Source organism: Chlorocebus sabaeus, chromosome 2 (assembly GCF_047675955.1).
Source record: "Chlorocebus sabaeus isolate Y175 chromosome 2, mChlSab1.0.hap1, whole genome shotgun sequence".
Lineage (NCBI taxonomy): Eukaryota > Metazoa > Chordata > Mammalia > Primates > Cercopithecidae > Chlorocebus > Chlorocebus sabaeus.
This window is the reverse complement of record NC_132905.1, coordinates 20158183-20185437: the sequence shown is the minus strand read 5'-3', so window position 1 is coordinate 20185437 and position 27255 is coordinate 20158183. Positions and strand designations below refer to the sequence as shown.

Sequence of the window (27255 nt, the reverse complement as noted above, 5' to 3'; positions counted from 1 at the left end):
AAAAAGGAAGGAGATATGAACCAATAGTTTACAGAAAAAGAAATACAAGTGGCTCTTAAGTAAGTGAAACGTGCTAAGAATCATTCATGAGATAAATCATAAGAGAGCCATTTTTTACCAATTGGATTGACCAAAATCCAGAGGTTTGATAACACACTCGATTGGAGTTCTTATGGGGAAACAGGTACTTTTATACATTGTTGTGGGCACGGTAAATTGACAACATCTATAAAAATTACACATTGACCTTTAACCCAGCAATTCTTTTTTTGGAAATATGCCCTACAGATATATCTGTACATATGATAAATGATGTATTCAAGACTATTCATTTTGATATTGCTTTACTAAAAAAGATGTAAAACAGTAAGTACAGTGTGCCACCATTTATACAAAAAGGTGATAAGAATGTATATTTCTATGTGCTTGCATTTGATTAAATAACCTTGGAAAGATATATGGAAGCTAGTAGTGGCTTTGCATATTGTATATGCATGTACCTCCATGCATGTGTGTGTGGTATGGGAACTGTGCAGGTGCTGGGCAGGGATAGAAAGAATACTTTTCACTGTATCTTTTTATGTTTAGGGAGTTTTAAACCATGGGAATTTATTATAACTTTAGAAAGTTAAATAAAATTTAAATAAAAAGAAGGAGAGAGTCAGTTAGCTCAAACACTTCTGAGGGATTGGTTGAGATGAAAGTTGAAATGTGTCCAATCATCTTAGCAAAAGGGAAGTTACTCTGGGCTTCAGTATAAGCAGTTTTCATGTGCAGGGTCGTTGTGCAGGTCCCATGGGCAGATTGAGAAGTGTGAGGTGAGGACATGTAAACAGTAAATATAGACAACTTGTATGAGAAGTTTAGCTGTGCAGGACAATGGCCAGGGCCGAGCTCAATGAGATGAGGATTCCATAGAAGAAACTTTTTTTGTTGTTGTTTTTTTAAAGAAAGGCCTTTAGAATATTTAGTCATCAATAGAAGGTGTCAGGAGAGAGGATGAAGCTCTAGGTTTAGGAGGGGGAAAGGCTAAGGGATGCTTTCAGATTTCAGAGAAAGTGGGAGGATCTGGATCCTGAGGTGGCGGCTCTGGCCTTAGCTGGGAGTGCTGGGTGTGGAGGACAGCAGAGAAAAGGAGTGTGGCTTTGTAGGTGGGTTGGCTGGGAGCAAAGGGTGTCTGCACCTGAAAGTATCAGTCTTCTCAGAGAGTTGGTGGGCCAAGAGCCAGGGGACTGCGGGTGAGAGGTGGTGGGGAGGTCTGGGGTATTTGCTGTAGGGCATGGGAGAGTGAGCTCCTGGTGCTGGTGCTGTGGGAGAGATGGGTGGGTTAATCCACGGCAAGAGGTCTGCCAGGCAGGTGCGTCAGAAGGACACAACAGCTTTTTTGCTAAAAAGAGACTGTCATAAAGGATCAGGGAATCTAAGCTGCGTATAGAGACAAGACGGGGGGCCCAGGGTCCAGTGCAGCGGAAGAGCTACTGGGAAGCAGCTGGATGGCAAGGACACCCTATTCAGAGTGGGAAGCTGGCTGGTGATTTTGGAAGTGAGCAGGCCATGGCATTGGCAGGGGCCTGGTGTGCCTTGGGAGCAGGGAGCTGCATGGTGGGGAAGGTCCTAGGAGGCGAGGAACCCAAAGCTGAGCACAGCATGGTGGCTGAACTGAAGGGTTCTGGAAGGATGCAGGGGTGGGGTGGATGGGAAGGTGGTACCCAGAACTGAAGACTGGAAGAATGAGGGGCTGGATGCTGATGGGACTGGGTGTGGTGGGATTTATAGGGACAGTCAGCAGGGGTCTGAATGGATGGGGCAGTGGAGAGGGAGAAGGATGTCAATTCCTCTGAAATTCCTGTTGAGGCAGGAGGCAAGCAAAAGACGTGTTCTAAGGCAAGGCTGGGAATAGGGTACTTTGTTCCTAGGGTGAGAATCCCAGTGGCTACAGAGCTGTTTGCAAGGGGAATGACACTGCACAGTTGAACATGAAGATTCTGGGGATTTACACATGAGGTGCTCCCTGGGGTGCCCTCAGGTCTCTGGGGTACAGTGTGTGCCACCAAATGTGAACCTGCTGGCTGTGAGCCTCATAGGGCATGGGCAGCACCCAGTGTGTCCCCTGGCCCCTCTGCTCCTGTAGCATCCCTTCCCGATGCTCCAGCAGAATGTGTGCTGGAGTGCAGCCATCATGTCATACAGGCCAACATCCTCATGCTACAGAATGAGGCTTCTCAGTGCCTTGCACCACACCTGCATGTAACAGACACACAAGAACTTGGAATTCGTGATTCTTGCTCTTGGTTCCAGCACCACCATATGTTTGTGCAGCAACCTTTCTTCACAGATCCCCAAGGTTGCCTGGTCTGTTTCTCTCACCACTTGGATCAAGCATAGACCTAGGGTGGGGAGATGGTACCATCAGGAGGCCAGAAGACAAGGAGCTGGTGAGCCTGTAGAGGAGAGCTCAGACCTGCCGTTGCCTGAGCACTGAGGTCCTTGCGGCCTCGAAGTCACAGCCTCCTTCCAGCAGGGGGCAGTGTCAGATGCCCAGAATGGGAAAAAGAATCAGGAGCTCTGAGTTCGAGGTTCCACCCCACTGTTAGTCCTTCGCCTGTGCTGGTATCACTCTGAACCTGTTTCCTCATGTGAATAATGAGGGTAGATGGTCTGCTTTTTCCAGCACTAAATGATGATGATAACAATGATCATTAACATTTGCCCTGTACCTCCTTAGGCTCAGGCTCTGGGACTAAATGTTTTCCATGGCTGGTCTCATTTCATCCTCATATTAACTGTGTAGGTAGGCACTATTGCTGTCCCATTTTACAGAGGAGGAAACTGCAGCACAGAGTCAGAGGAGGGTGACACTTTTTGAAACTAATAAAAACCCTCCCCAGGAAATGTATTGGAGGCAGGCCACCCTCCTGCTACTGTTGAAATCTAAGATTTCCGTCTTAGTAACTCTAGCCTCTGAGTCTGTGTACATTGTAAAGGGCAAAGATGACAAGGATTTTATTGCTTTAATTAAAACCTGGGTGAAGAGCTCGCGATTCATATTAAAATGAAATTGTGTTTTGCCCGCTGTGGTGTGGAGAAGGTAACAGCAGTGATTACCGCTAAGATTACAAACAATCAAAGAGAAAAGGCCTTTTGCAAGCATTTCCTATTAAAGCCACAAACATCACACTTTAAAAATAATTATGGTTGTGTTATCAGAACATGATTCATGAGTTCTGAATAAATACCGGGGGCCTTAAAGGAAACTATTTCAAGACCATAGATTTTGTTCACATCCGATGAAATTTAACATCACTTCACAGTTGGAGAATAAAATACAAGGAGGGGGAAAAAGCCTATCCTATGGATATGGAGAGAATTGAGTATATGTCAGATTGAACTAATGAGCTCTCCCCCATCAACCCTAAACACATGCTCAGAAAAAATGGCCTAACTTCTCTTATTTTCATTGAGAGAAAACTGCCGAGAAGGAGTGAGTACTTATCTCACCAATCTTAATTTTACATCCCAATGGCTAAAAATGTATTTATTTTAAAGCTCTTGATTCCTGCCTGTGAGATGTTTAAATATTCGAGGGCACAGGCATGGAGGCATTGGGGGATGGATGTGGGGAGGACTTTGGTCTGCGTTTATGGTGCCTCCCCTGTCATAAAGATATTTTTCATACAATGCAGTGAATGTTTATGGCATATAGTTTTGTTTCCTTCCAACTATTATGAGAGAAATTGAATCCCAGGAAATGTTCACTCTCTCTAAATGGGATGGAAACAATGATGATGATGTGGGAAGTGCAGGGGCTTGGGGGAGGGGATAGCAGTGGGGTGGACACGTGATTTCAAGGATTTTCTTAAAAACAGCACTCTTCCCGCCTCCCAGTCACCTCGAACTTAGCATCCCCTGTAGGACCTGGGTTTTTGCTGGGCAGGGTCAGAGAACAAAGATTTTATATATTGTTCATTGCTGCATGTGAGCTCACCCGTGACCAAGCAGTGGAAATGAAGCCAGGCGTGGGGACTTCCTCAGAATGGGACTGGGTTCTTATCTTCTGGAGGGTCAGGATCCCGGGTCTGGCTGCTCTCCCTGTGTCCCCTCAGACTGGTCATTTGTCCTCTCTGGGCTCTGGTTTTCGCATCTGTGAATGGTGATTGGATGAATATCTCTGAGGGACCTTCCAGGTTGACTTACAGCCACGGGCTCAGCCCCCTTCACCCACCGACCGAGCACCCAGGAGGGACAATGGTCTGCCCCAGAGGTCAGAGACTGGCCTTCCCCACCTGGCTGAGTCACACCAATGCCGAGAGGGCCCCGCAATGAGGCTGGAGGCTGTGTGTCACATTTCAGCCCCCTAGGGATGATGATAAGGCGCTGGGTTATAAAGGTAATGACATGAGAAGGCAGAATTGGGCTCAAATGATAATCTTGACACACGTGGCTGGGGAAGCTTGGACAGGTTAACCAAGTTTTCTGAGCTTCAATTTTGTCTTTAGAAGTTCCTCAAAGTGATGCAGAAGTAAATTAGATGTGTTTATACCAAAGTAGTTATTCTAGTGCTTGGCATATAGCAAATGGTAGTGAGCCTGAGGTGCTACGAAAATACCCATTTTATAGATGGAAAATATTATTTTCAGTAAGGTAAAATGGGACAGGTACATAATCAGCCCCAAGTAGAGGCCCGGAAGCCCTCAGGTCAGGCCGGTGATGCAGGCCTTAGAGGATGCATCTGCTTGTGAGGTAGCAGGGCCTGTGCCGACAGCCACCCAGTGATGCTGAGCTCATAGTTGGGAGGGTGCTGAGAGCAGACTGAGGAGCTGGGGTGCATGGCTTTAAGAGGAGTGTGGGTCCGGCTGGGGAAGGATGAACGGGCCATGAGAGTGACTGTTGCCTTTGGAGAGAGAGATGGGGAAGGAGGGCTCTGAGGAAGGTTGCTGTGCATTGGGAGGTGGGATCTTCCTCTTATAAGTCCCCTGAAGAAAACCTTCAGTGAAGTTCTTCGTAACTGCCCAAAGGCTTTAAAAGTTAGCACGATATGACCTTTGGCTATTGACTGCTGGGATGGCCCTCAAGGGTGGGAAGTTTGTGGCTAGTGGTTACACTTGTGCCGTGTGTAAACTGAGCAGTTGTAGTTTTATTGTTGCCACTAGCCTTCATAAACCATTGTTGGCGATTGCAACGGGAAAGATATAATGGGAAGGGACGAGGAAGCCTTTTAAAATGTATGTATGTATGTATGTATGTATGTATGTATGTATGTATTTTTTGAGATGGAGTCTCACTCTGTCACCTAGGCTGGAGTACAGAGGGGTGAGATTTTGGCTCACTGCAACCTCCGCCTCCTGGCTTCAAGTGATTGTCCCGTCTCAGCCTTCCGAGTAGCTGGGATTACAGGCACGTGCCACCACGCCTGGCTAATTTTTGTATTTTTAGTAGAGACGGGGTTTTGCCGTGTTGGCCAGGCTGGTCTCGAACTCCTGACCTCAAGTGATCTGCCCACCCCAGCCTCCCAAAGTGCTGGGATTACAGGTGTGAGCCACCGTGCCCGGCTTTAAAAGTTATTAACATGATGTACTCCTACCGAAATGGAAAACATGTAAAAGACAAAGTTGACAAGGATCTGGAGGAACCGGTACCCTCACCCACTGCTGTGTAAATCGGTACCACCATAGATGCCACTTTGCAGTGTCTAAAGCTGAACATATGTCTCTGTGACTCAGTAATTCAACTCCACAAATGCCTTCGTATGTTCACCAAAAGATGCACATAAGAATATTGAGGCCAGGCATGGTGGCTCATGCCTGTAATCCTAGCACTTTGGAATTCTGAAGTGGGAAGATCACTTGAGCCCAGGAGTTCAAGACCAAACGTAGTGAGACCCCTGTTTTAAAAAACTAAACAATTAGCCAGGTGTGGTGGTACATACCTGTAGTCCCAGCTACTTGAGAGGCTAAGCTGGGAGGATCACTTGAGCCCTGGAGATGGAGGCTGCAGTAAGCCATTGCACTCCAGCCTTGGTGACAGAGTGAGACCCTTTCTCAAAAAAAAAAAAAAAAAAAAAGTTTATAGGAGTGTTTTTCATTAAAGCTCAAAACTGAAAAAATCCAAATGCCCATCACCAGTAGACTGGATAAATGATTCTGAAATATTCTTACACAGTGGAATGCTATGCAGCAATGAGAATGAATGATGTGTAACCACATGCCATCAAGCAGATGAGTCTCACAAACACGTTGAGTGAAAGAAACCAGACAACAAGACAGAACTTTCTAGACAATGCCATTTACATACTGCATGTGAACAGGCAAAACTAATCAATGGAGATAGAATGTGAATTGCAGTTACCCTGGAAGAGGGGTGGGGAGTGACTATAGGTACTTTGAGGGGCTTCAGAGGTGCTGGGAAGGTTTTCTCCCTTCCTTTGAGTGCTGTTTACACATATCTGTTCATTTTATGACAATTCACTGAGCTGTACATTTATGATTTGTGCACTTTTCTGTTGTATTCTATGCCTCAATAAGGTATAAGAAAAGAAAGATCAAGGCATTGTATTTTTACAAGTATCTCAAATTTTAGAGACAGGGCGGGCAGGGAAGGGAACCTAGCCAGGTTTGGTCATTTGTATCTTGTGTTAATCCAGTCACTAGGGTAGTATGTTCCCACTGGGAAAATGGATGGACGAGCCTTTTACGGCCTGAACAATGTATTTAACTTCCTGGGAGGGGAGGAATTGTTTTAGCCTCATAATGGATGATGAGCTGTGAAATTGCTCTGGCTGTGGCTTGCCCCAGGGAAGCAGGTGGCACGGGCTTCCCCAGATCTGCTCAGCTCTGCAGGCTTTGGCCTTCCACTTCTGTTTCCCTGTGGACAGAGTTGTAGGAAATGTTTGAAAATCAACATTTTTTCTTTTTTTTTTTTTGACTGAGTCTTGCTCTGTCTCCAGGCTGGAGTGCAGTATCACCATCTTGGCCCACTGCAACCTCCACCTCCTGGGTTCAAGCAATTCTCCTGCTTCAGCCTCTCGAGTAGCTGGGATTACAGGCACACGCTGCTACACCCAGCTAATTTTTGTATTTTTAGTAGAGACGGGGTTTCACCATGTTGGCCAAGATGGTCTCGATCTCGATCTTGTGATCTGCCCACCTTGGCTTCCCAAAGTTCTGGGATTACAGGCATGAACCACTGCGCCTGATCAAAACATCAACATCTTAAAGCACGGGCCTATGCGTGTGTACGTGTGTGTATGTGTGGTTTTTGTGATGCCGTGCTGCAGTGCCAGAAAATCTTGTTAATGGAACATGTAAAGATACCTATGGAAAAGTTTCTCTGGGCACAGACACACACATGCTTGTATACAGACACATTCATGCACAAATACAAGCAAATACAAACACAACTTGTAGGCATGCTCAGTGTATGGAAAGGCACGTCGAGCATTGCTGTGTGCTTCTGGGCAAGTTACTTAATCTCTCATTGCCTCAGTTTCTGCAGTGAAATGGAGATAATAAATCACCTGGCTCTTGGGCTAGTGTGAGCGATACTCTCACATGTGCACAAGCACACACAAATGAGATTTTAGTTTCTGTTTATTTGCTTAATGGCTGCTTTCCTTCTAGACTATGGGTTTCGTGGGGGCAGGGACCTGGCACATGGAGTTGGTATCTGGGAAGCTAATATCTGGTGATGAACAACTGTCAGAAACCCACTGGGACAGATGCTGTTTAGACACATTCACAAGCACATCTGACACACTCATTCACGGGTGTAGGCGCATACAGGGATATACACGCACACACTCAAGTGTGTCCAGACTCAGAACTTAGGAGGGTGGATTTAACTGCAGTTTGGGGACTCTGGACTAGAACGGAGAACACTGGGTTTTGGTTATGGCTCCAGGTAACTCTAATTTATTGTGTGACCTTGAGTAAGTCTCTCCTCTTCTCAGAGGTCAAGGACTCCCAGCTGCATGTGACGAACTGGAATTTGAACCATGGTTAGTCTGAGTCAAAGTGCTTTTAATGATTCAGGCCGTGCTATCCCCAGTGTGGTCATGGACCTGCATCATCCCCTGGAGCGTGTTAGGCATGCAGTGTCGCAGTCCCCACCCACAATCTGATTTAGGGTCTCCTAAATCAGAATCTTTGTTTTAACAGATCCCTACTTGATTTGTGTGCATGTTACAGGTTGAGAAGTGCTGGCCTAGTGTACCTTGCCTTCCCCAAGCACTGCAAGGGGAGAGCCCATGCTGAGGGGGTTCATAAGCTGGTGGGGCGCTGGCACATGCCCACCCTGAAGAGCAGTTAGAGAATGGGAGAGGAGGCAGTCAGAAGCTGCCTATGAAGACAGAATCAACATGGAAGCTCAGCATGACACATGTGGGAGCCCAGTCCCTTCTGTTTATAAAGAAGCAGAATCACACGGTTGTTAAGGGTGCCAATTCATGAGCTAGGCTTTTTAATTTTAAAAACAGCATATATTAGGGCTGGGCACAGTGGCTCATGCCTGTAATCCTAGCACTTTGGGAGGCCCAGATGGGTGGATCACTTGAGGCCAGGAGTTCGAGACCAGCCTGGCCAATATGGAGAAACTCCATCTCTACTAAAAATATAAAAATTAGCTGGGTGTGGTGGCATGTGTCTGTAATCCCAGCTACTCAGGAGGTTGAGGCCAGAGAATCACTTGAATCCGGGAGGTGGAAGTTACAGTGAGCCGAGATCACGCCACTGGATCTCCTCTTGGAGATCTTAATGTGACAGTCAGGGCTGTGGTCTCATCTGATGGCTTGACTGAAGGGGGATTCACTTCCAAGTTCTGTCTTTTGGTTGTTGGCTGGATTCAGTTCCCCTGAGCTGAACCATTGAGTTGGAATCATGGCTCCATCCCTTCTTACCAGTTGTGTGACTTTGTGCAAGTTTCACATCTCTGTGGCTCTGTTTTTTCCTCTGTGAAATGGGTATAATAATAACACCTGCCTTATAGAGTTGTTGTGAAGATTAACAAATTCATGTGTGAAAAGTACATAGGATAGGGATACCCCTACCCATGGTAAGTGCTATATAAATGGTTTCTGCTATTACTTTTTGAAAAAAGCTTTAGAAAAGCAGGTCAGAACAATGTGAGGATGGGGGCTGAGCTATGTTTTAAAAAATTTTACTAGTAACTCTGTAGGTTGCAGCACAAGCCTAGTTCAGAGTGGGTGCTCACTACATCTTAGGGGAGTAGATGAGCTCTGGGTGGCAGCCCCCTGATGGGATGTTTGGGGCATAGTAACAGGAGCATGGGGTCCAGGCTGCAAGAGGAGCAGGCCTTGCTCTATTCTGCCCAGATCACTGGGCCCCATTTGTTGTGCTACCACCTGGGAAGGCAGTAGGGTATTGTGTAGAAGTCCTGTCACTGTCCCCTGGGAGGACAATGGCATGAGCAGAAGGGCCAGCACACCCAGGGGCACGGTGATACCACAGAATGCAGTGTCTGGGGGCTACAGTGATTTCACTGTGGCTAGTATCAGGCAAGGTTGCAGGACTTGGTCCAGGAGGCCGTGGATACCAAGCCGAGGCTGGGACCCCCGCTCTGAAGGGTCTGAGCAGGGCAGTGTCCATGGAGCAGTGTGCTCTAGAGGACTTCACTGCTCAGCCTGGTGTCCTGGGATCTCAGGGCACTCATGAGGACCGTTCTTGGAGAACTTAAGTGCCTTCATCCACGGGCAGCTGGCGCTTGGCACATTTTTAGGCAATGCTACTTCTGTCGTTTTCAGAAGGTAGAAATGGGAAAGAAAAAAAAGCTGCAAATAGACATCATTTTTCCAGAAGCTTATTTTAAGACAGAAACAACTAGAGAGCCTACTCATCATTTTTGCTGCTTTTAAAATCAGCACTGCCTTGTGTGTGCCTGGGTACCTGCACACAAGGAGCACAGGCATGAATTGAATTTGATTTTTAAAGTCCCTTGATCCAATTGCCCCTTTTTACAGTTGGTGTAACTGAGGCCCAGAAAAGGGGTCAGTGACTTGTCCAGGGTCACATAGCCTGTCAGAGGTAGGGGCTCAAATCTTCATGGGGAGATGCTAAGATAAGGATTGGGAACCAGGAGACCCTGACGGGCCAAGTTAGAATGATTTCATGCTGAACAGCGTCTCTGACAGGGAGGCTGCTTCAGACCTTTGCTGACTTCTTACAGCTTGCAGGAAAGATGGTGTAGCACTGGGCCCAATGCCATAGCAGACCATTAGGACGTTCATTCACTCCAAAACATATTTACTAAGCACCTACTGTGTGCCGGGCAGTGGTGTAGGCGCTAAGATGAAACTGTGAACAAAGCAGTCAGACACTCCAGTCCTTACTCATTCATGCATTCTTTTATTCAGTAAATGTTTATTGAGGACCTACTATGTGCAAGGTACTGTCCTTGGCCCTTGGAATATATCAGTGACCAAATGGTGGAATTTATATCCTAGTGAAGGGGACAGGCAACAATCATCATTATTATTATTTTGAGTTGGAGTCTTGCTCTGTCGTCCAGGCTGGAGTGCAGTGGTGCGATCTCAGCTCAATGCAACCTTCACCTCCCAGGTTCAAGCAATTCTCTTGCCTCAGCCTCCTGAGTAGCTGGGATTACAAGCGTGCACCACTATACCCAGCTAATTTTTGTTTTTTAGTAGAGACGGGGTTTCGCCATGTTGGCCAGGCTGGTCTTGAACTCCTCACCTCAAATGGTCCACCTGCCTTGGCCTCCCAAAGTGCTAGCATTACAGACATGAGCCACCGCAACCAGCCATAATCATTATTTTTAAAAAGTAAAGTATGCTGTATGTTTGCAGGTAACAGTTCTGTGGGGAAACTGAGCAGGTAGGGCAACTGGGTGTGCCAGCAGGAGCTGCACTTGCAAACAGGGTGGCCAGGGAAGGCGCTGCTGAGAAAGTGACATTTGAGCAAAGACTTGAAGGGGCGAGGGAGTGAGATCTGGGAAAGGACATTGCAGTGGAAGGAACAGCCAGTGCCAAGGCCCCACAGTGGGAGTGTGCCTGGCATGTTTGAGGAATGTGGTTGGAGTGGAGGGAGTGAGGTGGAAGAGCTGGGAGACTTATCTGAACGACGGCTGGGATGGTCAAGAGCAGCTCCCAACCACATGTGACGTGGACAGAGGTGAGTGACCCAGGACAGCATCAGGAGTGATCATGTAGGAGCCGGGATACCCCCACCTCCCTTGTAAGGCCTCCCAGCATTGACATGTGGGCAGGGCATGTACATATGGTGTGGCATCCCTTGCAGTGATTTAAAGGGAAGTCTAAACGTCTCACAATGTCTTGGAGCCAAAGGAGCTCCCATTTTGAGGCCACTGTGGGAAAGTAGTATGACGTAAGGAAGGATCATGGCCTTCAGATCCAGCCAGGCCCGTGTCTGAAAAATGTCATGGTTGAATGTCTTAGTAATACCAGCATGGAGAAGCCATTTTCTAAGCATGATGTGGAAGCCAGAAATCATACATTAATACATTTAATGTTATTAACATAAATGTAAAACCCTTGATATGGCAGAAGTTATAAATCAAGTGACAAATTGGGAGTAATATTTGTAGCATGTAATATGCAAATACATAGAATAAAACAATAGAAAAATGGCAGAGGTAATGCTGATTTTAGAACATGAAACACATTCATGTGGGGTTTATAAAAAAAAAAAAAAAGGGTGGAGGGCCAGATTTGGTCCATGGTCTGTGATTTGCTGATCCTAACTGTTTTAGGAATGTTGACATGTCCAAAACTGAGTTTGTGGTCTTCCTCATACCCACCAAGCATGTTTCCCCCTCAGTATTTCTCCACCAGTGGCTCGAGATGGGAACCTGGGAGTGATGTTCGAGTCCCCCCTGAAGGAGAAAGGCACGTGGCATGTCAGACCCCATCCAGGCTGGCCATAGTGATGAGGGGGTGTCATAGGAGGTGAGACTGGAACGCGACTGGGCTGGATCATGCAGGACTTTGCAGGCTGCAGAGAGGATTTCACACACACTGTATCCTGAGCGTAAAGAGGACATCACCTAACAGGAGTATCACTATCAGTTTTGTGTGTAGAACCTCTACCCTGGCTGCTATGGAGAGAACAATTTGGAAGGAAAAAGATTAGAAGTTAGGAGATCATTGAGGAGGCGATGATAGCAGTCCGTGTGGGAGGTGATGACCGCTTGGACTAGGATGGTTGCTCTGCAGATGGATCATGGTGGGAAGATTTGAGATACATGGGGCTGGCAGGACTTTGTGACTGATTGGAGATGGGAGTGAGAGAGGGAGGAACTGAACATCACTCCCAGGTTCCCAAATGGAGCCACCGGTAGAGGAGTACTGAGGGGGAAACGGACTTGGTGGGTACAAGGAGGACCACGAGCTCAGTTCTGGACATGTCAGAGAAATCATGGGCCTTTGACCAAATCTGACCCTCCACCTGTTTTGTGTAAATAAAGCTTTACTGGAACACGGGATCCTCCTTCGTTTAAATATGGCCTATGACTACTTTCATGCTATAGCAATAGAGTTGAATAGTTGTGACAGAGACCATATGATTCACAAAGCCAGAAATATGTGTTATCTGCAGAAAAAGTTTGCTGGGCCCTTGTGTAGGACATCCAAGGGAAGGAAAGTATCAAAGAGGCAGTTGGATATGTAGCTATAAAAACGTCATTTGAGGCTGGGCACGGTAGCTCACTCATGTAATCCCAGTACTTCGGAATGGAAAGCAGGGAGGATTGCTTGAGGCCAGGAGTTTGAGACCAGTCTGGGCAATATAGCAAGACCCTGTCTCTACAAAAAAAAAAAAAAAAAAAGAAAATTAGTAGGACATGATGGCACATGCCTCTAGTCCCAGCTTCTTGGGAGTCTCAGGTGGGAAGATCGCTTGAACCCAGGAGATTGAGGCTGCAGTGAGCTGTGATCATGCCACTGTACTCCAGCCTGAGCAACAGAGCAAGACCCTGTCTCAAAAAAGAAAAGTCAATTAATAAAACAGAGTTTGGCACGGTGGCTCATGTCTATAATCCCAGCACTTTGGGAGGCCAAGGTGGGTGGATCGCTTGAGCTCAGGAGTTTGAGATCAGCCTGGGCAACATGGCAAAACCCCATCTCTACCAAAAATACAAAAAAGTTAACCAGGTGTGGTGGCTGGTGCCTGTAGTCCCAGCTATTCAGGAGCTACTCAGGAGGCTGCCGTGGGAGGATGGCTTGAGCCCAGGAGTCAGAGGCTGCAGTGAGCCAGGATCATGCTACTGCACTCTAGCCTGGCTGACAGAGCCAGACCCTGTCTCCCCCTACTGCCACCCCCCCCCCCACAAAAAGTCTACCACTTATTGGAAAAGTGAGCTTCCTTAACTCACTTTTAACTGTAAGATGGGGGCAATGCCTGGTTCAGGCTGCCTCTTCTCATTCAAATGCTGTTGCCCACAAGTTATCCCCAGCCTTGCCACTTTTGCTACTTAAGTTCTGCTGGGACTGCTGCTTCCTAAAGAAAAGGACCCCCAGACCCACCCACCAATCATGTATCCTTCCAGAGCCTCACCGTCCCTGCACGGTGAATCACCCAGGATGCTGCTGGAACTATAGCTTGAGTCAGATTGTGTTCTGAGCCAGAATACATGGGGGTTGTCATGTTTGTTCCCAGATAGGGTTTTAGTCAACAAAACTCCTGTCTAATGTGACTGTCTGTCATTGTCCCATTATGATGCCTCTGTCTGCCCCGATCCAAGCATTTCAGGGTCAGGAATAGCCACAGAGCAACCGTGGCTGGCAGTGTGGCAGACTGCCGGCGGGACGGTGTTAGACGCGCTCCTGTGTGAGTGCCCTGGCTCGGCTTGGAGGTTCTGCCTGTAGATAAAGGCTGAAAAAAGATATTACATTCCCCTCCCCCACCTCCTCCAGAATCCACGCTTCATTTTAACGATACGGCTTTTCACTCCCGTTTGGCTTATATATGATATGGACTTTTTTTATTTTTTAAGAAGCAAATTTAGTCCGGGAAAATGACAGGCCAAGCAAAAGGCATAATTGTCCTGATTTTCAGAAGTGCTGCAATTCTGCAGATCAGATGTATGGTGAGACTCGAATCAGAAAGATTCTATTAAACATGTCTGGGATGGGTGACACAGGGGTATTATCTGAGATGATTAATTTGACTCGGTCATTATGGACACAGACAAGCCTGACAAAATTGCATTTCATTCCCCGCAGAATTCATGAAATCACTATCCCCGTGGTAAGAAGTTACAGTGCTAGGAGCTCAACTCCAATTGATGGGATTTAGAGTTTGGATAAGATGCCATTCTCTGTTTTGAAAACAGAGTTGAGAAACACTGAATTGCACTACAGTTTTTAGCTGAGATGACTTTTTAAAAAGTTTTATTTTAGGTTCAGGGGTACATGTGAAGGTTTGTTACATAGGTAAACTTGTATCATGGGGATTTGTTGTACAGATTATTTTATCACCCAGGCGTTCAGCCTAGTACCCATTAGTTATTTTTTCTGCTCCTCTCCCTCCTCCCACCTTCAAGTAGACCCCAGTGTCTGCTGTTCCTTTTTTGTGTTTATGAGTTCTTGTCATTTAGCTCTCACTTATGAATGAGAACATGCGGTATTTGCTTTTCTGTTCCTGCATCAGTTTGCTAAGGACAATGGCCTCCAACTCCATCCGTGTTCCTGCAGAAGACATGTCATTCTTTTTTATGATTGCATAGTATTCCATGGTGTATACTGTGTCTATGTACTACATACCACATTTTCTTTATCCAATCTGCCGTTGATGGGCATTCGGGTTGATTCCATGTCTGCTGTGAATAGTCCTGCAATAAACATTTGCATACATGTGTCTTTATGGAAGAATGATTTATGTTCCTCTGGGTATGTATCCAGTAATGGGATTGCTGGGTTGAATGAATGGTAGTTCTGCTTTTCGCTCTTTGAGTGATTGCTGTATTGCTTTCCACAATGGTTGAACTAATTTACACTCCTACCAACAGTGTAAGTTTTACCTTTTCTCTCTAACCTTGCCAGAATCTGTTATTTTTTGACTTTTTCTTAATAGCTATTCTGACTGGTGTGAGATGGTATCTCATTATGGTTTTGATTTGCATTTCCCTAATGATCAGTGATGTGGTAGCTGAGATATTTTGGCTGGTGTGCGATTTACTTGTTAAAATGGCAAGATGGAAGGGCGACCATGTAGTTTTTTAGCCAAACCAAGACACTGTTTAGAGTGAAAGAAAACACTGTTAACCTGACACTGGAACAAGAGGCGTAGAGCAGGCCTGCCCTGGCCTAACCCAGGGTTCATGTGTGTGTTGGGCGGAGCTGGAACAGTGGCAGAGCAAAGCTTTGGCTACTGGTAGGCGGGGCTTCTTGTCCTCATTTTCATAAGTGCTACCCATATGACTTTGGATAAGTCATTTTTCCCTTTTGAACCTCAGTTTCCTCATCTGTAAAATGAAAATACCATTTTTTACTTGTTCTGCTTATCATCCGAGGTCTTTTTTTTCTTCCTTGGGGGTGTGTGTGGGATTTATGCTGACTTTCTGTTCGTGTGTTTTCTCATTTGTTTCTTTGTGTAGCTCTCTCGGCTCTCAGGTGGGGTTTTGTAGACAAGGGAAACTGAGTAGTAGGCATTTTGGATAAATTGCCAGAAGCCCTCAGCAAGTAAGAGTCCCCATGTCAGTGTAACTCCAAAGCCAGAGCTCTTTCTGCAGATCAACAATGTAACTCTCAATACATGAGAATTACAGCACCTTATGTTTCCATGTATTTCAAATATTGCTGCCAACAAAGCTTGAAGGTTGTTGGAATACATAATCAGGATTCAACTCTAGGGACACAAGTTGGGTTCTCCTAAGAATCATTTCTCACCATGCATCTCCAGGGAGTGAATGCCACTTCTCCTTTTATGCTATATTCCAACTCTCAACAAGCTCTTAGGAGAAAGGTCAGATCACCCACTACTCCCTCAGTGAATCTTCACCTCTTTCTTATACAGCATGGTGGTGGGAAATGGAGATCGATAGTCAAAATGGCAGCCTGAGAACCTTCATGTGAGTACTAACTGGGATAAAGTAGAAAGCCATCACTAATAAAAGGAACACTTCACCAAGCAGATACAATAACAATTGATTTGTAAATACATAACAACATAACTTTGAAATATATGAAGCAAAAATACATAAAGCAACATAGCTTTGAAATATATGAAACAATACAGCAGGTTGATAAAATCACAATCACAGTGGAAATTTTTAAAACACTTCTCTCAGAAATCAAAGGATCAAGCAGAAAAAGGAAAGTAATAGTTTGGAAGATTTAAATGGTAGAATTAACAAGCTGAAAATTATAAATATTGATCAAAATTAGCCTGATACTGTATCAAAGGAATTCTCAATGGCTTTTAAAGAAGTAATATATTTTTCATTCCCTTTTGGGTATCGTTTTCTTTTTTCTTGTCGGTGGTTCCTTATTAGGCTTTTCAAAAAACTATCTCTTTCTTACATTTCTTATCTAAAATTTGTTTTCTATTTTATTACATTTTCTCCTACAGACTTTCAGTTTATTTTATTATTCTATTTCTACCTTTTTGAGTTGAGTGCTGAGTTTGTCTTTCTTGTCTTCTAATAAATTCATTTCGATAAAAAGGTATAATTTTTCATTGTCCATCTCTCAAAAGTTTTGTCAGGTAGTATTCTCATCATTTCAGTTGTGATTTCCTCTTTAACACAGAAGTTACTTAGATGATTGCTCTTAAAGTGTTTAAGTATGTAGGAGAATTTCCCCCCCTCCATTTTTATTCTGCTTGTTTTTGTTAATAACTAGGTTGGTGCATGTACTAGTCTGTTCTCACATTGTTAGAAAGAACTACCTGAGACTGGGTAGTTTGTAAAGAAAAGAGGTTTAATTGATTCACAGTTCTACAGGCTGTACAGGAGGCATGGCTAGGGAGGCCTCAGGAAACTTACAATCATGGTAGAAGGGTGAAGGGGAAGCAAGTACATCTTCACATGGCAGCAGGAGAGAGGGAGATGGGGGAAGGGCTACACACTTTCAAACAACCCGATCTTGTGAGAACTTACTTAATCACGAGAATAGCAAGGGGGAAATCAGCTCCCATGATCCAATCACCTTCCACCAGGCCCCTGCCTGAACTCTGATAATTACAATTTGACATGAGATTTGGGTGGGGATGCGGAGCCAAAGCGTGTCAGTGTATTTAGGTCTTAGAATGTGATATATCTAATGTATACCTTTTGAAGAGTTTGAGATTCTCTTTGTAGCTTACCTGGTTATATTTTGTAAGTGTTCCATGGACATTTGAAAGGAATAAATCAAAAGAGTGAATTGTGATATTCAAATCCTCAATCCTCACTCATTTCTATCTGGCTGTGATTTGCCCATTTTGTTTATGGTTTTGTACGAACAGTTTTTTACATTTTATATTTCTGTGGTTTTATCAATTTACATAAAAGTTTATGTCTGTGATTTCTTCTTAGATTTATACCATTTATTGACTTAAGTGTTCCTTTTGATATTTTAATGCTTTTTTTGCCCTGATTTGTACTTAATTTGTAATTAATTTTGCCACTCTGCTTTTTATTGGCCTGATCTATCTTTCTATCTGTCTATCTATCTATCTATCTATCTATCTATCTATCTATCTGTTTATTTTATGACAGAGTCTCGTTCTGTCACTCAGGATGGAGGACAGTGGCACAGTCTCAGCTCACTGCAACCTCCACTTCCCAGGTTCAAGGGATTCTCCTGTCTCAGCCTCCTGAGTAGCTGGGATTACAGGCACTCGCCACCATGCCCAGCTAATTTTTGTATTTTTAGTAGAGATGGAGTTGCACCATGTTGGCCAGGCTCATCTTGGACTCCTGACCTGAGGTGATCTGCCCACCTGGGCCTCCCAAAGTACTGGGATTACAGGCGTGAGCCACCACGCTTGGCTAATGTCTATTTATTTTTAACCTTACAGGTCATTTTATTTTAGGCATGTCTATTATAAATCATATGCTGTATGTATTTTCATAAAAATATTTTGTTTTTTAATAAAGCAGTTGAAATCATTCCTATTGTGCTATGAATATTTAATCTTAATGCTGCCATTTCATGAATATTCTTTATTATGTTTGATAGTTCAATCGTATTTTTTTCGCAGATTTTTCTAGATTGATAAAGTTCTTTTTTCTCCTACTTTGGTTCCTCCAATGGTGTAAAATTTTTGCTGTTCCTTAAAATTATAACAAATAGTTAATAAATGAATTCATCAAAGTTTCAAGGCAAGGTCAGTATGAAAAAATCACTTGTGTTTCTATAAACCAACAATGAACAACTCATAAAGGAAACTAAAAAAAAAACAATTCCATATATAATAACATCTAAAAGAATAAAATATGTAGGAATAAGTTTAACCAAGAAGGGGAAAAAACTTCTAAACTGAAAACTACACAACATTGCCAAAAGAAATTAAAGATCTAAATAAATTGAAAGATATCCATGTCTGTGGATTGGAAGACTTAATATTGTTGAGATGGAAATACTATCTGAGCATCTACAGATTCCGTGCAATCCCTATCAAATTTCCACTGGTCTTTTTTGCAGAAATGGAAAATCTGATCCTCAAATTCATATGGAATTGCAAGGGGGCCTGCAAACACCAATAATCTTGAAAAATAACAGGCTGGAGGACTCACACTTCCCAATTTCCATAAAGCAACAGTAGTCAAAACAATGTGGTACTGGCATAAGGACAGACATATAGACCAATGGAATAGAATTGAGAGTCTAGAAATAAACCAATACATCTATGGCCAGTTGATTTTCTATAGGGGTGTCAAGGCCATTCAATGGCGAAAGAACAGTAGGCTGTGTGGATATTGAGAGCAGAGTATTCTAAAGAGAGGGAGCAGCCATTGCAAAGACACTGGGGCAGAAATGTGCCTGGAGTAGCTGGAGTGGTATGAACAAGAGGAATAGGAGATGATGATGTCAGAGAGGTAAAAAAGGACATGTGGGATTGGGGAAAGCAACACTACATAGCATGGGGTGGGGGCCGTTGTTCCTTATCTGAGTGAGAAGGAGAGCCCTAGAGGGTTGTGAGCACAGCTTATATTTTAGCAGGGTAATTCTGGCCCTGGGGTGAGAATGGACCTTAGCAAGGGTGGAGGCAGGGAGGCCAAGAGGCCAGGGAGGCGAGTGCTGCAGTCATCCAGGGCAAAGAGGGCGATAGCTCAAGGTGGAGCTGATGGCATTTTTGGACACATTTTGTGTAGCATGTGAGAGGAAGAGAGGGGTCAAGGATGACACCTTGGTTTCTGGCCTGAGCAACCAGAAGGATGGAGTGGCCATTAACTGAGGTGGAGAAGACTGTGGGAGGGATAGGTTCTCTCTTAAATGTGTTAAGTTGTTTGAGATATCAATTAACATCTAAAGGGAAGGACAAATAACAGTGGACTATATGAGTCTGCATTTCAGGGGAAGATCTGGCCTGGAGGTAAGAACTGGAGCTCAGCAGCATACAGATGGTCCATAGTGCCACAAGTCTGGATGAGAGCACCAGGGAGTGAGTGTGTTTAGAGGACGGTCTAAGATCTGAGCTCTGGGACATGTCATCATCAATAGACTAAGGAGAAGAATGGGAACCAACAAAGGACATACAGAATAAATGGCCTGTGGTGTTGAAGGACTAATATCTCTGGTGTCCTAGAAGCCAAGTGAAGAAGTTTGTTCCCAGGGAGGAGGATGCACTAATTATATCAAATTCCACTGATAAGGTCAAGTAAGATGGCCAGATGAAGACTGAGCATTGACCACTGGATTTAAGAAGATGGAGGTCATTGATGACCTTCCTAAGCAGTTTTGGTGGAAGTGGGATGAAAACATGATTGGAATGGGTTTGAGAAAGAATGAGTGGAAAGGAAGAGGTGACTCTTCCCAGATTTCCTGTAAGATTTTACTAATATTTTTAACTGGGAAAGCTCTTACGAATTGGTATCTCTTTCTCTATTTTCATGAGAATGCCAGTGGTAGAGAGAAAATTAGGCACCTTGGAATGGCCAATTTGGTAGGAAAATACTGGGTTTGGAGTCACAAGACCTGGGTCTGAATCACAACCAAGATCTAGCTATGTGACACCTCTACTCTCTAAGCTCCATGTCCCTCATCTGCAAAATGAAGATAATCACTTCTCTACAGAACATATATGAATTAAATGGAGAATGTATATGGACATGCTGGGCTCAGTGCCTGGCACATAGTAGGTACTCAGGACAAGTTGTTTTGTGTTCAGTGTCGTGCATGTAGGATTTGATTGCATTCAGAAGACGCATGTTCATGTTTGCATGCTTAGTTATTTTTAAGTGTGCTAATTGCCTCTTTAAGTGAATTGTCATAATTGTGTGATTCCAATATTTTGATGCAGCATATGCTTATTTTTCCAAAAGGCTTCTGGTCAACTGGGCCAGTTCCAGTGGATTGAAGTTTTGTTTTTTGACTGAAAGGAATGGACTTGAGCAATCACTTAGCATTCACTGGGCACCTGCTCTGTGCCAGCACCTATTGTAAAGATGCTGAGGGACAAGGAGGGAGGTGGCAGTCAAACACAGGAACAGCAGGTGGTTGAGGGGTGTCTAGTATGTTGGGAAGGACAGCTGTGGTTTGAAACTAGAGCCTGGGACATTCCCCCATTTTCCGTGCCCATTTATTGTGTTGTCATGAGTCGTTACTGTGCACTGTGCTAGGCACTGATGACAAGACAATTAAAGGACTTCCCCAAAGACACAGAATAAGTAAACAGCAGCTCACTGGCTCAGGATCCTCATTCATGAATGTTCCTAACTCACACAACACAGGTCTGAGCACCACAGGGTGATGTGTGTCTTCAGCCTGACCACGAGATGGGCTGGGAGCCGATTTTCTTTAGGTGGCAATAAGCCACAGATGTCGTATCACCCCAGAAAGTGGAGTCCCACTGCTAGCTTTCCATTTCAGAGTCACCACCTCCAGGAAGCCTTCCCAACCCCTCTGCCCGTTCTAAGGCAAGACTCTACTTCTTTGATGCTTCCTATACAATCCCTTGTGTGTGTCCCCCCATAGTATCAGAGTATTCATGACCACCTGCAACCATTTTGACTCTACTTACGTTTTGCTTGTGTCCCTGTCCCCCATATCCCAGTGTGCCACTGTTTACTTATTCTCTGTCCTTGGGGAAGTCCCCACCATCTCTCAAACTCCAGATAAGGGCAACAAGGATAGCAATAACTAACACTGACATCACTGACTGTGTGCTCAACATTGTCCTGAGAAACTTACATGTTATTGATTTGTTTACTCTTCGTAGCAGCCCTGTAGATACATACTGTCATTACCCGCTTTCTCACATGAGGAAACTGAGGCACAGAGAGGGTGTTTTAGTCTGTTTTGCATTGCCATAAAGGAATACTTGAGACTAGATCTTTTACAAACAAAAGAGGTTTGATTGGCTCATGGCTGTGCAGGCTGTATCAGCATGGCCCCTGCATCTGCTCAGCTTTTCATGAGGCCTCAGGAAGCTTTTACTCTTGGCAGAAGGTGAAGGGGGGAGCGGGCATGTCACATGGCAGGAGAAAGAAAAAGAGAGAGAGGGGAAGAGGTGCCAGTCTCTCTAAACAACCAGCTCTTGCGTGAATGAATAGAGCGAAAACTCGCTCATTACCACAGGGAGGATCCCAAGCCACTACTGAAGGATCTGCACCATGACCCAAACACTTTTGGCTTAGCCCCACCTGTAACAGTGGGTCACTTTTCAACGTGAGATTTGGAGGGGATAAATATCCAAACTGTATCAGAGGGTTAGTAATTTACCCAGAGTCACACACAGGCAGTAAGTGGCAGAGCCAGTATGCAAATCCAAGCTGCCTGGCTCTTAACCACTGCACCACACTGCCTCCTGTGTGATAGGGACAGTAGTTCCCACCTCCAGGGCAGTTATGAAGCTTGAGTGAGACGCATGTTTATGGCGTCCACTGCAGGACCTGGCTGGCAATTCAACTCTTTTTTTTTTTTTTTTTTGGATGAGGTCTCACTCTGTCACCCAGGCTGGAGTGCAGTGGCACAATCACAGCTTGCTTCAGCCTTGACCTCCTGGGCTCAAATGATCCTCCACCTTAGTCCCCGAAGTAGCTGGGACTTCAGGTACATGGCACCACACCCAGCGAATTTTTTTTTTTTTTTTTGGAGAGATGGGGTTTCACCATGTTGCCCAGAGTGGCCTCAAACTCCTGGGCTCAAGCAATCCTCCCATCTTGGCCTCCCAAAGTGCTGAGATTACAGACCAACTCATTGTTTCTGAGTTCTTATTTTGTGTTCCGACTCTGTGCCAGGTTCTGACCGAGGCACTGGGGATATAGGGAGTAAAACTCACATTAAACATCAGACAAACAATCACACAAGAAGTCAGTTAACTACTTATACGATGAGTGCCTCCAAGGAAAAATTCTGGGTGATCTTGGGTGTGTGAAATGGGGTTTTATCTACGTTGGAGTATCAGGGAAGACATTTAAACAAAATCTGTTGTGGAGAGATGAGTAGGAGCCACAGGAGAGACAACGTGTGGTGGGCGGAGCAGTCCAGCAGAGGGAAGCACGTAGGGGAGAGCCCAGAGGCAGGAGAGGTCACTGTGGTTAGAGGGGTGACGGGGCCAGGCCATGCAAGGACTTCCAGGGCTGGATCTGGGACTGTGGACTTCATCCTGAAGGCAGTGGGGAGCTCACCATTTGATGTAGAATTGACAGGGTGTGATGATCATCTTGATAGAGACCACTTTGGCTACAGAAAGAGAATAGAGCAGCCCAGAGTGGCCAATGAAAAGGGCTGGTAAGAGGTGGTGGTGGCCTGGACTAGGATAGTGGCAATGGGAGAGAAACAGATTTTAAAGATACTTTGGAGGCGTTTCATTGGATTTGAGAGATGCCGGAGAGTGATTCCCAGGTTCATAGTTCTATGAACTGGATGGAAGGTAGTGTCACTTGATGAGATGGGGAGGACACAGGGGCACGGCAGGGGAAGGGGTATTATAATCAATAAACGAGAACATTGATTGGGCATGGAGGGGCTCAGCCCTGGAGCTCAGATGAGTGACCAAGGCTGGAGGGTAAATGCGGCACCTAGATGAGAATCGAAACCCAGACTGGTTGAGGTCCACCTGGGGAGGCAATGTAGGGCAGGAAGAGAGGGGAGTTCAGGACAGCCTGAGGAACCCTAGCATGAGAACAGAGAAGGCGAAGGTGAAGCAGGAAGGTGGGCACGGTCATGGCCTGTTCCCAGATGACTGTTTGCCCATCTGTGAGATCATCCCACTGCAGCCCTGCAGAGGGAGGCAATGAGCAAAGGGCCATATGGGCTCTGGGTCCCGGTGGTGGGTCCCAGGGTGTCAAGGCACTTACCCTCTCAGTCTGGTCTACCACTGTAAAGGGTAGTCTACGGCTCCTCCCCATGGAATTTAGGTGTCTTGTGCTTTCTGCCATTGCCACAGGCTGTACGCACACCCAGCTATCCCCACTGCTCAGTGACTTCACCCAGCAGACACTTGGGACTGGCCACCACCAACCAGGTCCTGTGACAGGCTCAGTGACCTTCACTATTTTAACACACACTCTTAACAAACAATACGGTGATGCTAGAAGATGTTATTTCTTACATACTATTGTGGTTTAGGTTTCCCCCCACCTGTATGTATATTTCTTGATTGATTTAAGATTTAGCACTGTACGTAACAATATGTTATGTAGTTATACAGTCTGAAAGAGCTAGAAGGAAGATATTGAATGTTCCTAACACAAATGATAAATGTTCAAGATGCTGGATATGCCAATTACCCTGATCTGATCGTTATGCATTATTTGTATCAAAACATCACTGTGTATCCCATAAGTATGTACCATTATTTTATGTCCATTTAAAAAATGAAAGAAAAAGTGTGAAAAACATTTACCTTTATATTTACCAGTGCCTTTGATATCCTTCCTCTGTTCTGGAACATTCTCAACTATTATCTCCTTAGTTCTCCCCGACCTATTCTCTCACTCTTCTCCTTCCAGAATGCTGATTGAACAGGCATCCATTAGATACTCTTACTCTCCCTGCTGTGCACATAAACTCTCTTTCATATTTCCTTTTTTGACCCTGTCTGCCGAACTCTGGATAATTTCTTCTGAGTTATCTTCCAGTTGACACATCTCTCTTCTGCCAGGTCTAATCTCTTCCTGAGTGTAGAAATGGAAGAATGACTCCTCAAGACAATGTAACCTTGGTACTAAAACTCCAACAAGGACAGTATGAGATAGGAAAATTACAGGCCAGTCACACTTGTGAACCTGATACAAAAGTCCTAAACAAAACATCAGCCAACAAAACCCAACAATCTATAAAAAGAATAATACGTCATGACCAAATAGGGTTTATTCCAGGAATGCAAGATCGATCTACCATTAGAAAAGCAAATTACATATTTACTACATTAACTGAATTAAAGGAGAAAGATCATTTGAGCCTGTCAGTAGATGCAGGGGGAAAGAATTTGATAAAATTGAAAAGCCATGCGCGATTTTAATAAAACCACACACTTTGACCCACCAGGAGGTCCCTCAACTTGCTAATGAATACCTCAAAGAACCCGTGGCAAATGGCATCCTTTGTGGTGAAATATTGAGCTCTTTATGGTAAGGAAAAAGGCCAGGATGTCTGCTCTCACCATTTCTATTCAGCGTTGTCCTGGAGGTTCCTGGACAGTTTGGCAAGGTGGGAAAAAATAAACAAGGAAGTATTGGAAGGGAAGGTGCCCAGGTGACTCCTGGTTTCTTGCTTGTGCTCCTGCAAGGATGTTTGTGCCATTTACCAAGATGAGAAAGACTGAGAAGCCCTGGGCTGAGTGTTGGGAGCACAAGAGAAAGTGGCCTGGCTTCCCTGGAAAGATCACCAAGCATGGAATCAGGACACTTCAGCTCTATTCCCAACTCTTCCCCCAACCTTGGATGGACTGCTTTCCTCCCTGGACCTGAGTCCCCGTCTGTGAAATGGGTGGGCCGGAAAGATGGATCCAAGGTGGGCTGTGATGGCCAGATCTGGTGGGAAACCACAGAGAAACAGGGGAAGCTGGCCCCCATTCTCCAGGAGGGCAGGCTTTTGTGTGCAGAGCCTCTGGTGGAAGGAAACATCTGTTTGGGGATAGGGCAGGAGTCCGACCAACTCAGGGCACCGTCTTGACCCTCTGCCTTGCAGAGGCATCATCCCTTCTCTCCTTTGCCAAGGGGTTGCTATCGTTATTGTCGTTGCTATCATTGATGTTGTTGGGTGTGTTCTGTGGTTGTAAGGCACTGACCCCCACCAACATGTCTTTTTGATGTTTTAGACCTTCAACAGCCAGAGCGAGAACAACGAAGACTATGAGATCCCCCCGATAACACCTCCCAACCTCCCTGAGCCATCCCTCCTGCACCTGGGGGACCACGAAGCCAGCTACCACTCGCTGTGCCACGGCCTCACCCCCAACGGTCTGCTCCCTGCCTACTCCTATCAGGCCATGGACCTCCCAGCCATCATGGTGTCCAACATGCTAGCACAGGACAGCCACCTGCTGTCGGGGCAGCTGCCCACGGTGAGTCCCTGTCACCTGCTGCAGTTCCTGCTGATGACAGCAGGGAGGGGGTTGAGAGGGAAGCAGAAGAATGTTGATGCTTTGATAAGAACCCTCTACTCATGGGCAGGGTCTGGGTTCAACAGGTTGCTTGCGTGGGAGTCTGTGGGACACAGCGGGTGGGCATGGAGAGAAATCTAATGTCAGCACGCTCCTTCCTTCTGGAGCCCTGGGTACAATATCTCGGTATTGATTTGCATTATTTATTAATAGGATAATCTCATTTTTATTTTTTAACAGTTTTATTGAGGTGTAATTTATATTCCGTACAATTCACCCATTTGAAGTATACTACTTAAAGGCTTTTCGTATATTCACAGAGTTGTGTGACCATTAACACAATTGATTTTAGAACATTTCATCACCCCAAAAAGAACCACTAACTAGGCACAGTGGTGTGTACCTATAATCTCAGCTACTTGGGAGGCTGAGGTGGGAGGATCACTTGAGCCCAGGAGTTCTGGGCTGTAGTGCACTATGCAAATCAGTTGGCTGCACTAGCTTTGGCATCAATATGGTGACTTCCTGGGAGTGGGGGACCACCAGGTTGCCTAAGGAGGGGTAAACTGGCCAAGATCGGAAACAGAGCAGGTCAAAACTCCCCTGCTAACCAGTAGTGGGATCGTGCCTGTAAAAAGGCACGGCACTCTGGGCAACATGGCAAGACCCTATCACAAAAAGAAAAGAAAAATGTTGTATTGCCAGGCACGGTGGCTCACGCCTGTAACCACAGCAGTTTGGGATACTGAGGCAGGAGGATCGCTTGAGTCTAGGCGTTCAAGACCAGCCTTGGCAACATAGCAAGACCCTGTCTCTACAAAACAAAAAAATTAGCCAGGTGTGGTGGCATGTACCTGTAGTCCTAGCTACTTGGGAGGCTGAGGTGAGAGGATCACTCGAGCCCGGGAGGTCAGGGCTGTGGTGACAGAGTAAGACCCTTTCTCAAAAAAACAACAGGAAGAAACATCATATTTTTGGCCATCACTCCCAACCCACCCCCTGAAATCTTCAGCCCTAGGCAACCACTAATTGACTTTGTGTGTTTATGAATTTGCCTATTCTGGACATTTCATAGAAATGGAATCATATAATTAAAAAAAAATTGTATCTTAAGCTGCCAGAGAAGAGGGTGATTACTGAGTTAAAGTTCATGGGATAGGTAAAAATGTAGCAGGCAGACGAAGGCAAGAAAGAACCTTTCCCAGATTAGGGGAATAGCAGGTACAAAAGGAGGGCAGCAAGGGTGCTCGTGCCATGCTTGGGAATGGCATGTGGTTCATTCTTTTTATTGGGAAAAAGAGGAAGGACCTGGAGTGAAGGAGAGAGAGAGGAGATGAAAGAGCTCAGCAGGGCCTGCATCATAAGGGTCCTGAATCCCATTCTAAGGAGATATATATCCTTAGAATGGCTGATTTGAGGCCAGGCATGGTGGCTCACCGCTCTAATCCCAGTACTTTGGGAGACCAAGGCGGGCGGATCACTTGAGGGCAGGAGTTCAAGACCATCCTGGTCAACATGGCAAAATTCCGTCTCTACTAAAAATACAAAAATTAGCCAGGCATGGTGGCACACA

At 45.3% G+C, this 27255-nt stretch overlaps 1 protein-coding gene across 7 annotated transcripts in view; it reads left to right on the top strand.

Annotated features, from left to right (window-relative positions):
• The window catches only part of TOX2 (TOX high mobility group box family member 2), a 154581-nt gene that overhangs the window by 65592 nt on the left and 61734 nt on the right, over window positions 1–27255 (top strand). For all 7 annotated transcript variants that reach the window (XM_008016777.3, XM_008016836.3, XM_008016770.3 and 4 more), the window contains exon 3: window positions 25398–25643. In XM_008016777.3, the coding sequence (XP_008014968.2) occupies window positions 25398–25643 (246 nt within the window). The remainder of the gene's footprint in view (window positions 1–25397; window positions 25644–27255) is intronic.